The following is a 14735-nucleotide window of genomic DNA, read 5'->3' as shown; positions in this document are numbered from 1 at the left end:
CCTTGTGTGGGTTGTATGTACCCTCCTATTGTAGCTGAGCCTTGACTGCTGTTGGCAGTCAGTGGGTTGGATTGACCCCCAGGCTGATTGGCTGTTGGGTTTGGCTACATCCACAGCTTATGGGCCGCTGTGCAGGGGGCTTAACCCACGGATTGGGAAGTCACCTCAGTGGGCTCTGGCACTTGCTGAGACCACCCTTTGGGTGTGCCACTTGTGGGCTAATTGGGTGGTGTGTTGTAGTGTGAAGCTGGCCTCAAGATATGGTGGTTCTGTGGCATCTTGGGATGGGCTCTGGTGCAGGTCCAGGCTAGCCACTGCCTGAGACTGAACCGGGACTACCGGGTAGAAAGTATAGAGCAATCCGTGGTTAGTTGCTGCCTGTGTTCCTGGAGGCATGTGGGAGAGGCCATGCTGTGAACCAAGGATGGCTGCAACAGTACTGGGTCTGGAGTAGCTCCACAAAAAACCCAGGTACCCCAAGGCCTGCTGCTGCCTGCCAGCTGCCCTACCGTAAAGCTCAGCCACTGAAAGAGCTTTGGGTGGTATGTGACTTGGGTGAGGTAAGGTCTCAGGGAGTCACCAGGGTGGGACGAGTGGTATTCACCTAGGAGATTCTGGTTTGGCACCAGTGCTGACCCTGGGAGCTACTCAGCAAAAGGTTCAGAGCACAAGGCCAGTTGCCATCCACCAGACCCTGAGAGTTATTCAAGAAAGACTGTAGCATAAGCCAGGGCTGGCTGCTGGCCCTGAAAGTGCTTCAAGTGGCATGAAAGTTGAGTCCAACTCTTTGCTGTTGAGAGCGCCTCCTGGCGTGTATGGGGATGGGGCTGGCTGCCAGTTGTAGAAAGTGCCTCCAGCACTGTGAGTTGGATGGGGCAGGGTTTCAGGGAGTCACCAGTGTGGAGCAAGCAGAGTTCACTAGACCAATGCAGATTCAGAGTTGGCCGTGTTCCAGCAGGGCTCAACTCAGGAAAGATGGTGCCTGCCTGTAGGCTACATGGGAGATGGGCTCAAAACAGGGAAAATGGCGACTGTCTTTGAAGCCACACAACTCAATCTCTCCCTATATGTCTCTGGCGCCTTCTAAGTCACCATTCCTCTGCCAAAGCCCAGGGTGACTGCTTGAGAGTGAGTGAGTCTGTGCGTGGATCCTTTAAGTCTGTGCATGGGCCCTGTACGTGGGTCTGGGTTTCCAGCAGCCTTCCATCTCACCTGGATGGTCAGACTCCCCATAGTTTTTCACAGCCAGATGTTGTGGGGACTCCTCTTTCTGGCACCGGTACTCCGGGCTGGGGAGCCTGGTGTTCCTTGCTCCAGGGGAGAGCAGGGGAACCCTCTATAGCTGAACTATCCCTCTCAATTCTCAACTGCCACTCTCAAGAATAGGAGTTCAGTCACTCTGCATCTCCGCCCCTCCTACCAGTTTTCTACCTGTCTCCTGGCGTCTTCTTTATATTCTTTGTTACAGGACTTCTATTCAGTTAATCTTCATATGGTTCTCCAGGTTGATTGTTCTATAATTTAGTTGTAATTTAATGCAGTCATGGGAGGAGGCAAGCACAGCGTTTATCTACTCTGCGATCTTGGCCCCCTCTCCAAGGTTCCATATACTTGTATTCCTGCATTTCTTCTTCTAGTCCCTATTCTGATCCATTTGCCTATGTCTATTTCTGTGCTATCACATTCTGGTTATTACAACATCTTTACAGTAATTTTTAATGAATGGTAAATCCCCACTTTTTAAGCTTTCTTAAATATTTTTGGAAATTCTTACATTATAAACTTTAGAATCAGTTTTCCAGGTTCCAAAAAATTATTAAGCTTATAATTGGAACTGTACTATATTTATACCGTTTCCCTGAAAATAAGACCTAGCTGGACAATCAGCTCTAATGTGTTTTTTGGAGCAAAAATTAACATAAAACCTGATATTATATTTTATTATATTATATTACATTAGACCCAGTCTTATATTATAGTAAAATGCGACCGGGTCTTACATTAATTTTTGCTCCAAAAGATGCATTAGAGCTGATTTTCCGGCTAGGTCTTATTTTGGGGGAAAGATGATACATTAATTTTAGAAAGATATTTAAGGATATTAAAATCTTCTCATCCAACTTTCTCTATTTTTAAACATACTGAGGTATAAATGAAATACAAAAAAGTGTGTTAGTTTCAGGTATACAATGTAATGATTCAATATTTGTATTCACGGTGAAATGATCATCACAATAAGTCTAGTTACCATCCGAGGCTTCTCTATCTTTAAGGTCATGTTTTGTGATCTTTAGTAATTTTATATTTTCCTTCACGTGGTCTTTTTTAGGTATTTTAAAGTTTACGGTTATTGTGAATACGTCCACCTACCATGTATTCATTTTTAACTGGTAGTTATTGTTACTAGAGAAAAGCTTACTAATTTTGTAACGTATCTTAACGCCAGCTACCGTACTCAATGCTTTATTAGTTTAAATACTTTTTTTCCTTCATTCTCTACAGCTTTCTAGGTAAACAACCACATTATTTGAAAATGACAACTATTTCTTTCTAGTTGGAAAATAGTGTAGGATTTACACCACTTATTTGACTTTTCTAACTGCATTAGTGGAGCTTCCAAAGAAAGTTAAATAATAGTGGTGACAGCAAACATCCCAAGCATATTAATGGTTGCAATAGTAATAACCTCACAATTTCTCTATTTTTTCTCAAGTTAATGTCAAGTTTGCGTCTGGCTTCCTATAAATACTTATTTTTTAATAAAACCTTTCACTATATTCTTATCTTATTTGGAATTCTTATTCATCCTTTCTCCCTGCAAATGAGATCTCACATTTTTTTCTCATGGCCTCAAGTCCTCCTGGGACCTACTTGCAGGTCCACATTCTTGTTTTACATGTTCAGTCAGTCACCCAAGCAGAGATGAGGGAAAGAAGTGTTCCGGCCAATGTTCTTCCATTATTCCCATTACTTTATTAATTTTGACAGCTGCGTACTAGTGATGTAATGATTTATTAAATATCTCCCCAACAAATGAACACTGCAGTTGTCTCTTTCTGTTAATGTTTCACAAATAGTGCAGCAATAATAATCACAAAATCTAATCCTATATTCTTGTAGCTTTAAGTAAATATTTCTGTTGGACATATTTCTAGAAGTGCTACAGAATTATCAGGACAGAAAGCACAGGCATTTTAATTTTGACAGGTAGTGCCACTTTGTCCCCCATTAATTTATTCTTACAACAACAGGGTAGACACTGTTTCCTACTTTCACACTCTTACCAATACCGCATGTCATCAAATTGTAAAGTTTTTGCCAGTCTGATAGGCAAACAAACCATCACCACCAACATAAAAACAACCTATTTTGTTACATTTCCCTGATGACTAGTGATGTTTAAACATCACAATTGTTAATTAACCACTTGTACTTATTTTGTGATGGGACTACTCATATCTTCTGATCATTTTATTATTTGGTTGTCTTGCTTTCAAATGATTTGTAGGTGCTCCTTGTGTATTAGGGATATTAACTCCTTATACATATATATTACAAACATTTCCATTATTTGCCTTTTCACTTTGACTACAATATGTCTTTAACCTTAACCTTCACACAGCTATTTCCAGAATAAATGAATGCTTGTTGTATTTCTAAAAATACGGAAGAAAACTTTCTTAGAATATTAACTACCAAAATGAAGAACACTGTATTCCAGAAAAACCGTATCAGCACATATCTGAACAAAATGGCCAAGAAATACATTAATCTCTCTTCTAGGATACAGATTAAACTGTCTGGAATACATCCACTTATATTTGTGATACACAAGAATTTCCACATCTACCATGTCATTTAGTTCCTTAAGGATGTCTAAAAACAAACACATTAACAGATAAAGAAAAACTAACTTCTATATACAATATTCCATGTATTCACATTCTAAAAAGGCTGATTCATACAAACCAAAGTAGTATTTTTCATGTATTTTCTGTAATAAAAAAAACCTGCCTGACATTTTAAATTCCATGAAAATCCCAAATGTCACAAATACTAAGTTTAAAATACAATATATTTTTAGAAATTCTTTATATATTTTTTATTTTAATTCTTTGTCAGTTATATGGTGATAAATATCTTCTTTTAATTTGTAACTTATCTTTTCACTTTATTTAAGGTCCCTGATGAAGATAAATTCTTAATTTTAATACAGTAGAATTTATCAGTCTTTTATAATTAATGTTTTATGTGTTATTTAAGAAATCCTTTCTAACTCCAATGTCAGAAAGATATTCACGTATATTTTCTATTGAAAGGTTTATTTTTTAAAGTTTTACTTTTGGTATTTAAGACATTAATCTGAAAGGCATCAGGGTGAGAGGAGATTAAGAAAAAGAATATATCATATATATATATATATATATCATAACTAATATATGTATGTTTTAGTTGAGCATCTAGCCTCATTGTGAAACTAATAGGTATGAACTCTGAAATGTATCATGGTACTGGTATTTAGGTATCACCTTAGTCTACCACCATACTCCAGCATAAATTGAATATACATTATGTTTAGGAAGCTACCACATAAAAAATGAAGACTTTGGGGAATATAAAATATTCTGTATTAGTGATTTTAAAACTATAAAATAAATATTTCAGAATACAAAAATGCAGTTATATCACATAAAAATGTAGGCCCTCTTTTGCGATTTTAAGAAAACCTTTTAAATAATGTTTTCCTCCCAATTTGTCCCAATAGTTTTTTTTGGTTTTGTTTAATTCTCTATGCTTGCTTTGAAAGAGACAAGGCAACCAGCAAAGCCTCCTCAGGTCTTAAAAACATAAGCAACACACTTGTGTGACTATAAAAGGACTAAATTCAATAATACATAGGAGTGCTTAACAAATAACAAAGGTAGTTAATATTCTTTCTTGACGGTAGTTGAAGGTAGAAATATGGGAATGTTCTCCATGGAACTCATTTCACCTTTCCCAATGTTTACTTTATATGTTTTCTTCCTACTTTCCTTGAATGAGGGTTTCTGTTTTTTTTTTTTTTTTTTTTTTTTTTATTTAAGTGTACAACTTGAGGAGCAGTGAAATATTCTCAATGTCATTACACATACTTAGATTCTAAGGAGTAAAAATTTCAAAGGAGAACGGAAGCTAACTATCTGCACCCAGGTGACCAGCATCTCATTCATTTTCCGGGTTACAGTTCCAAGGCAGAGATGAACAGTATCAAGAAAATGAAATAGAGTAGAGGCAGAATTATGTGAACACTGGTTATGTTGCCCAGCAGCCATGTTAAATTATTATTTTGCAATTGTGCCAAAGTGAAGACAGACTAATAAATACCTTTAATAATAAAACTTAATCAATGTTAACAGAGCCATAATTCATTCCATTCATAATAGCTCCTCCCTAGCTAGTGCCAGTTTTAGTTTAATAATAAATTAGTCACCTGTGCTCGTTTTTCCATATCTTGGCACGTTCCTAGCTGTTCTTCCATTGCAACTCTGATTTGCCTTGCTTCATATTCCAATTGCCTTCTGGTCATATCTGTTTGTAAGGAAAACTAAAACCACAAATAAAATTAAAATGTAAATATCTCATGTTGTTGTGTCTATCAGTAAATACCAACAAAGAAAATGAGAAGGAAATATGTGTAAGTTCTGGTGCATGAGAAAATTATATTTTACTCCAAGGAGTCCTAAAGCTTAGACTATAGGTGCTAGGCTCAGTCTGGGTCTCAGATATGAAATGAAGAATTTGAAACATTTTTCTTGTCCCATAGCCACAAACGTCTTTAATTAAACTGTACTATTTCATTTAAAATATACATTGGCCCAGTAAGCCTATCTTTACTTCCCTTATGATTATTCTCCACTGAAGAGGTATGATTTTTAATTATTAAAACTGCCATATTAATGTGGACAATATAGAAAAATCAAGAAACAGATCCATCATCAAGTTTATACCTCAATTTAAGGTAAGGATTACCATATACATGCAGACTAAACAGAGAATTTCTCATTTGTAAAATGAAGATAATGGGATAAGGAAAAGCTTTTATGTGACAGAGATAATCAGAAACTATGTGGACAAAATCAACACAAACTTTTTGGTAAAAATACAAAAGTGAAGCAAAATTGAAACAAATAAGAAGTACTCTTCACATAGTGTTAATTCATTCAATAATTTATTAATCCTCTAATTAAAATCCTCTAATTAGAACTGCTAGACATACAAAAGGATGAAAAGGACAAAGGTAATGAAACTTATAAACACATGCCCCTAGAGCTAATAAAGACTAAAAATATGATTTAAAAAAACAGGAAAGTTATAATGTGTCATGATTGGAATAAAGCAATGCCATAGATTTTTCATGCTCTATATGCCCAATGCAAAGTGAGGCACATGTCTGACTCAGACTAGCATTCTGCAGGCCCAAGGGCCAATTGCACTGTCAGTTAACTTAGAGGACTCTCACTTCTTTCCTTTGCAATACACGGATGACATTCATATACAGAATGTATTTCTACAGGCATACCCAAATTATGGGTTGCAATATAGAAGAAAGTCTGCATGCTATTTCTAATTCCCAACTAGTCAATTGTAACTCCACTCATATGTCCCCCACTTCCCAAATCCCCCTGCAAAAAAAAGTTTAATATGACACAGTATGTTGCAATAATGTGCTTCAGAACTGATATTTTAAGAAATGTCTATATCTTGAGAAGTATTTCCGTATGGAAGTGTTCTTAACTTGGCTTTCCAATATGAAAAGCAAAATTTGTGAAATTAAAAAATGTTTACGAAATGCAAGCAATTTGAATTCACTAATGTTGCCAAATAATATATAATAATGTCTTACATATTCTATTAAATAAATGATTATTCAATAAATTCATAGAGGAATAATTATTTGACAGCTGATCTTTGCTTCAGATATTAACCATTGCTCTTGAGTTCTCACATGTCTGTGTCTGTGAGCCCTTTTCTGAACCTGACTGCACGCAGGCAGCCTCTAAATTTTGTATATTCTAATTACCGAAGTGAATGGTGAACAATATTATGCTTTGGTATTTTTATTTATAAGAGTAAAAATCCCGCCAAATATCCTCCTGAGTTCCTAATCCTTGTCTGCTAAGAACTCTCCACTAACTGTTCTTTCACTATTTGTGTCTCCTTAATTTTCAGAAAGGTATTAAGGACATTGTCAGGAAGTGGGATCTTCTCTATCGCTCTCAAAACCCTGAATGATTGTCCTAGGGAACGGAGCACTTACGATTCTAGTTCTAACTCCTGCCAGACAATGTCCACCCAGGAACGCTGGCTAACTACATGTTTTGGAGATGGTTTTCCATTTTCCTATTTTTGCTTTTTATGTTCTCTCAAAAGTACTATTAGAAAATGAAAAATCTAAGCTAAGAGAGGAGGGTATACTTTAAGTAGCTTATTTTTATTTTCTCTTTTTAAAAAGTACAAAAAAAATTTATGAACAATAGTTGAAACAGTCTTGTTTGAAATTATTAGTGTATTTGAGAAATGTTCTTCCATGTGCATTCCTTGAATTAAGATAGTGACATGGACAGGGTGGGTGAGGAGGGAAAGGATGACACGATTAAATTCTTTTTTCCAGTTACATTTGCGAAACAAACAAATTTTAGTACTTGCATAAAGTTCTAAGATCCATGCCAACAGCTATTGTTAATTATAATAACTGGGATAGGACTCAAATTAACAGCAAAGGTATTTTTATTCAAAAACTATTTGGCAGATTCCTGTAATATGGTACAGAAAATAGACAGATGGTGATAAACACTTCTACAGAGTGTATTTAGCAATTCAATACACAGAATAAAAAACCAGTTGCCTAGCTGACTCCTGAGTATTTTAGTATTCAAACTCAATAGATTTACTTAACTATGGGCTTAAAATAAATATTTGCTTGAGCACAATGAAGTTTCTCATCTTTATAAACAAAAATTAATTAACTATTATATAATCAAGTTTAAAGTTGGAAAAAAACGTATTTTCGTTTATAAACAACTGTACATTCAGTTATCCTGGATTTTTAATGGATAATTTCGGTACTTTTAAAAATCAAGTCATTAAAGTCTAAAATAAGTCATATTGCCAAGTTACTTACGTTTTCAGTTAAAGGAAGACTATCTATTCTTTTAGTAAGATTCTGAAGTTGAGCATAATACCAGTCTTTTTCCTTTTCTTCTTTGTCAAGATCAGCAAGAAGTAATGATCTGTTATTTAAAAAAAGGAAAGTTTACACAATGCTAACAGAGTGTAAAACAGCAATTCTTATTAGCTATTATTGCAAAATGCTCACTGTAAACTAAAATATTAATAATGAATAAATGAAAAACATTGACTTTGACTTTTTGAAGATGGGAATTAGAGTATTATAATCATTAAAAGTTGAATATTAAAAAGTTTTTTTTACTTTTTCAGCTAAATAAGTTGGTAATCACCCTTATTAGAATATTTATATTTCATCAAAGGCGTTGTGTTTACATTATTGACAGCCAAAGAATATGATGATGGTTTATAGTAAAAAGTACAGATATTACAAAACCCAAAATGAATACAAGAAAAAAAAAGTACAATAAAGTAGTAAAGAAAAGCAGTAATTATGCCGAAAATAAGCCCAGAGTATATGAAGCGACTGCATTAGACACAGATATAGTTCTTAGTTTCTCAGCAGCCAAAATAATAAAAAATATAGTGTTACTGTATAATACGAGGATTATTCTGAGGGAGACCAAGTTTTCTTTAGTTTGGAATTTGAAGCTGAATTTATGTAATTTCTGAACAACCCAATCGATGGTGTCCTCAATAACAATCAGTATCAAGATACTCTACATCTGATCATTATAAACATAAGTGCAAAATAAGAGTGTTACTGAGATAAAACTCAGTTGGTACAAGAAATATATGAACTACCTCCTTCCATGTGGCTCTTTCCAAAGCTACCACTGTTACCATTTTGTCTGTATTTCCAGAGATACTCTATAAAATGCAAGGATATATGTGCATTCTTAAACAATAGTAGCGTATGTATTGTCCTTTAACTATTTTTTTTTCCACTAAAAAATCTATCTTGGAGATAATTTTATGTCAGAATATGAAGGTCCTACATAGTTTTGGCTAGCAGCATAGTATTCCATAATATTCATGAATCCATGAAGGGATACACCACACCCAGTTAGTTCTGTGTTAGAGGGCACTAAGGACCTGTCTAATCTTTTGCTATTATAAAGAATGCTGCATTGAATATCCTTCCACATCACCTCATTTCATACGTGAGCAAGCATACATGTAAGATAAAATGAAACTAGGTCTAGACCTAGAAGCAGGTAGGTCTTTAGGGTTTACTGTGCTAACGGCTTATTTAGTGATTATCAACAGTCTTCTTGAAAAATGCTTCTTCATGTAAATCTCACATCTCCTTAGTCCTCTAGCTACCTCAGGTATGTAAAATTGTAACTTATTGCCCTTATTAGATGTTATTTATGCTCCTATTACCTTCACCCATGCAAAGGTTTTATCAAACATTTTTATTTTTGCAAATCTAGGTTTGTTTTTTTTCCCCTCCAAAAATAGTCTATGACTATGATTTTAATTTGACGTCTTTTAGTATGAGTGAGATAAGCCATTTTTTCAAAAACCATCTAGATTTTCTTTTCTATGACTTTCTTACTTATTTATGGGACCTCTTCTATGTTAAGAATGATAGCACTTTGTCAGTTACACGGGTTGCAAATATAATTGCTCAGTTTATCACTTGTTTTCTAACTTTATTTATGTTTGCCAGGTAAAATTTTTTGATATTCTTGCACAGTTGTGGGTAGTTTCTATTATAGTTTCTGGAGTTTGCTCATACACAGAGAAGAGTTCCCCACTCTGCTGCTGTTACTTTAAAATCCTGTTTGATTATATTTTCTTGGGAAATACACATCCATGTAAGTATGTGGAAGGTTCTATTCTTTCCAAAATTCCCTTTCCTTTACTGAGAAGCAATTTTAAAAATAAGAAATAAGCCTTCACTTTTGATGTGGTAACCTCAGTAGTGAGGGAATCCATGGTAAGGAAGTAAGCCCCTGCTTATGAAGAAGCAACTTTGGGAGAGTGCGGAGTAATGAGAAACTGCCACCTCATCCCATTTCTGACAATAGAGGAAGAAAGCATGATAGAAAGCCTGAATCCCTTTCAAAAGTTGGGTACTATAACTAGCATAAAGATGAGATCGAGATCTGATTGTATTTTTCAGCTTTTCCTGGTGAGGATCTGCAGGACCTACAAGGACAAAGTAGGAAAAAGAGAGGGATACATGGTGATCCTCTGATTACTTTCCTATAAATAGGCTTATGAAATAACAGCTGGGTATTAAAGTGCTTCAATTGACAGCCCAATGTTAGTGATGGGGGTGGAGTCAGGGAGAAAAGGGACAGTTGTTACTATAAAGTTTAAGATCAAACTGTAATAACATGCTCTAGGAAAGCCAAGATTACAATGTCTTGAATCAAAATGAAAACAAGTGGTTAAATGATAGTAGCTGAACTTGTAACTCACACAACAGTCCTTAAGGCTCAGAAATAAAACTAGGTCTAGACCCAGAAGCAGGTAGATCTTCAGGGTTTAGTGTACAAATGGCTTATTTAAGTGATTGTCAACAGTCTTCTTTAAAAATGCTTCTTCATGTAAATCTCGTGTTGTCTTAGTCCTCTAGCTAACTCAGAATCATCTAGAAGAGCATGGCACACATGTATTAGGTATTTAATAAATATTTGTTAAATAAATCAATGGCTAACATGACAATAGCTAACATTTACTGAATGTTCTACACAGAGGACGTAGTTTTAAGTCCTTTTTTCAAAATCCAGTTTAATCTTCACATCATCTCTTGAGGTAGGTATTCTTATGCTCATTCTATAGAATGGAAAACTGAGGTTCAAAAAGGTTAGAGAGCTATGGACCTGGGTTTGAATCCTGGTTTGACTAGTTTACTGGCACTTATCTTGTGCAGTACAGAAAATGAGAAAAAAGGAGAGTTAATCTATGACATAAAAAAGATCTAGAAAGAAAGAATAGAAAAAACAGAGGGGAGAACATCATCAAAGAAATAACAAATTAGAATTACAAAAAGCTGAAGAAAACAAATTTCTAGATCAAAAGGGCACAGTGAATATCCAACATGATGAAGAAAACATATATACCAAGGCATTCTAAAATATTCAAAGAGGAAAAATGGTTGCTGACAAAGGAATAAGAATCAGACTGGTATCAATTTTTTCACCAGAAACATTGATACTGAGATGAAAATGAGTGGAACCTTGACCTATCCAAATTATCAATCAAGTGTGAGAGCAAAATAAAGATACTGTCACATAAGCAAGGACTCAATTTTTCTCCTTTCAACATAGTGAAAATCAAGAGAACATAAGATATATCAGAACTACACACAAATACCCTCTCCTCTCTCTCTATCTGTTAAAAAAATCAGGACTTTATCTATATGAAGCCAAGTTCCTAGGAAAGTCAGTATGCTCACATGTCCTCTGCCTCTTAATAAACCCCCAAGGGGACAAAGATATGTAAGACTGTAGTCCCTCGTAAGCCTCTAATTTTTCAGCATAGTAATTGCTACACTGTCAGAGAGAAACAGTCCAGGTTCAAGGTGTAAAACAGACTCGTCAATTTAAGAGATGAAAGAAAGCTTAACACCACTTCTGCCCCAGATGATATCCCTATTTTTATAGATCAGAGAGAAAGTAGCAAAATCAGAGAGAAAGTAGCAAAAGGGCTTTTGCTTCTCAGTGAAATATGCTGGGCATTTTGCATATGTTAATATTCAATTTTCACAATTCTATAAGGTAGAACCACATCCCCATTTTGCAAAATTTAATGACTTGACCTAAGTCCCAGAACTAATATGTAACATTTTTATGTATGTAAACATTTCTTGAATGTCTAACAGAACTTTTAGGAATATAAAAATAATAAGGTTTCATTCATGCATTAAGGAATTTACAATCTTTTAGGAGACATAGAATATGTGACAAAGTTCTTGATAATGATACATTTTCTGATGTTTGTAATGAAATGACTTTAACTGTAGGAAGAGAAGAATTAGCACACTAGCTGTGAGAAACTAGAATTCATTCCATATGTCAAGTAGTTTTTTCAGTAATCAAATTGATAAATTAAGAAATGTTTCATTTCTGGCACTTGTGATAGGCCTTCCATAATGGACAGTCACCTTTATACTATTATAGGTATAGTATTAGTTATTTTAGCTCAAAGTTAACCAGAAATGCAATTAAAAGTGTTATATATTTTAACCAGACACAGAGATTGTGATCATGTGTAGTACCCAATGTACAGAGCATTGGAAGTATTTAAATGACAAAACAGAAGTCTTAAAAATCCTAAGAAATTGCCTTCTTTACATTTTTAGATTTAGTATAGGGATAATCAGTAACATGCTATCTTTAACTTAATAAATGCAAAATGCTCTCTAAGTGTTAGTGGTCACCGACCATATATGTGACATAATTCTTATCTTGTATTATAAAATGACAAAATAATAGCAAATATTGGAGCATACACATCAATGTTTGCTATTTAATGAAAAAAAAATACCTCTCTTTCTCAAGTTCTTCTAAATAACCGGTGTTTTCTCTGCTTCCATTTACAAACCCTCTTCTTGGAAACGAACCCATAGGAACAGGACTGCACTCTCCTGAACGACTAGATACAGATCCTTCCCGGCTTCCATAAGAACGGAGGGACATTTTTGACCGCAGTTTCACTCCAGGGAAATTACTGCTATCTAAGTTAAGTTCTAAATAAAACACAGACAAATTTTCATATAACAATTGCTTTAAATAGTCTAAAATACTGCTGATGCAATTATACTGTTTTACAAGTGAAATCTTAGGTTTGCATTTTATAATATAATTGAAAACACTTCGTATATACTATATAAAGCCTGTAGGGATACTAAATTATGGCAGCTATTAAACAGCCGATTTATGCAGGGAGTAGAAGAAATCCTTATCACAAATGCTGATGCTCAGAGAAATTCACTGACTCCAGGTTCTAGGTAAGTGTAAAGGAAGGAGAGAGAACAAGTAGAAGAATTCTGGGGGGGGGGAATCAGAAAATGACCAAGCCTGAGTGGGCGGGCTCTCGGAGGGCATGCAAAAGGACAGTGTACTACAGCACCATCAACTCTATGAAAGGACACGCTTCTTGGTCCAGAAGCTTACAATTTTAAATTTCTAACAGAGGAAATCACAAATATACATGACTACATAAACAATTGTTTTGAAACAGAATGGCTGACTTTTCCTTCCAAAGTCAGCCTGAGCTGGGGAAAAGGAGTATGTTAAAGGAAAACGAGACGAAATGTCTTTCCTTAGATTCCCGCGAGATAATAGTACATTTGGGGACCCAAAGGTAACTTCTCTGCGAGCTTCAATTATAATCAAGCACTTTCCTGTTTTGACATTGGAATTTTTGAGCAATAAAACGAGAGGCAGTCTTTTAGAATTCTGCTAAATCTGGCTTATAATCAGCTTATATATGTGAGAGGGTAAAGCTTTTCTATCCTAGATGCAACAGAGAGGGACATTACTTCAAATGAGGCAACGGGCCCAGTCTGTGGCAGACAGCTTACTAAAAGGCCTATTGAGTGATCAGCAGAACAGCAGTGAGCTTTGGAAAAAAGCTGGAAATTATCAAGGAAGTGATCTAAAATAGTTTATTTAAAGCCAGTGAAGTGTTTAACTGAAGAAATAACAAGCAAATAGACTTTTTACTTATTTGTACTGCAACAATCACATCCTAATGAGTAAGGTTGTTATACCAAGAACACTGAGAGCAACACTCAAATCAAGAGAAGCTATATTTGGATAGATTCACCTAAAGTTGACAACTGAAGCTTAAAAAATTATTTTAAAACATTAAAAAAAAAATCTACCTTTGAGACGCTCTAATAAATCAATCTGTCCAGAAGATGTCATAGCTTCATCTTCAATACTTCCCTGTAGTTGTTTAAGTACTTCCTGTGAAAAAAGAATGCAATATATGACATGACAAAATTCTAAAAAACTTCTTGAAGACATGAGTCTAAGTTTCTTGGCACTTGGGTATAATAGGGAAAAAAGTTATTTCAGATAAATCTGAAAACATCACAAGCTATGAAGCACTCTACATATATTACCTATTATTAATTAAAAATAAATTATATACCAACAATAATAATAGTGGTGTTTTGTGATAATGGTGATTATGGAGAGTTTCCTTGCAAGACACTATATGGAGCACTTAAGATACATTATCTCTAACTTTTAAAACTATACAATAGGGGATTATTCTCATTTTCAGACAGATCAATAGAGCCTCAAATACTTAACCAAGTCATTGAGCAGCAAATTTATTTAGGGAACATAGGAAATCCTTATCACAAATGCTGATGCTCAGAGAAATTCACTGACTCCCAGGGAAATGTAAAGGTAGGAGAGAGAATAAGTAGAAGACTGCTGAAAAAAAATAAAAAATCAGAAAATAGCCAAGCCTCAATGAGGCTGGCTCAACAATTATGTATTTAGAATCCCTGTCCCACCATGACCATGAAAGACATCAAATTAACACATTATAATAGGCTGTTTTATTTAATACCTCATAAATATTCAAGCTTTGCT

General features: G+C 34.9%; 1 protein-coding gene across 13 annotated transcripts in view; it reads right to left on the bottom strand.

Moving 5' to 3' along the window:
• Positions 1-14735, bottom strand: part of APC (APC regulator of WNT signaling pathway) — a 133002-nt gene that overhangs the window by 62075 nt on the left and 56192 nt on the right. For all 13 annotated transcript variants that reach the window (XR_004423510.1, XM_033110281.1, XM_033110278.1 and 10 more), the window contains 4 exons: positions 14012-14096; positions 12670-12871; positions 8162-8270; positions 5471-5584 (listed from right to left, as the gene is read on the bottom strand). Coding sequence is in view for 12 of the 13 variants with exons in the window: in XM_033110281.1 (XP_032966172.1) it covers positions 5471-5584; positions 8162-8270; positions 12670-12871; positions 14012-14096 (510 nt within the window). In the remaining variant the exon portion in view is untranslated. The remainder of the gene's footprint in view (positions 1-5470; positions 5585-8161; positions 8271-12669; positions 12872-14011; positions 14097-14735) is intronic.

Source organism: Rhinolophus ferrumequinum, chromosome 7, assembly GCF_004115265.2.
Source record: "Rhinolophus ferrumequinum isolate MPI-CBG mRhiFer1 chromosome 7, mRhiFer1_v1.p, whole genome shotgun sequence".
Taxonomy (NCBI): domain Eukaryota; kingdom Metazoa; phylum Chordata; class Mammalia; order Chiroptera; family Rhinolophidae; genus Rhinolophus; species Rhinolophus ferrumequinum.
Note: the sequence above shows the minus strand (reverse complement) of the source record. Positions and strands in the feature narration are given on the sequence as shown.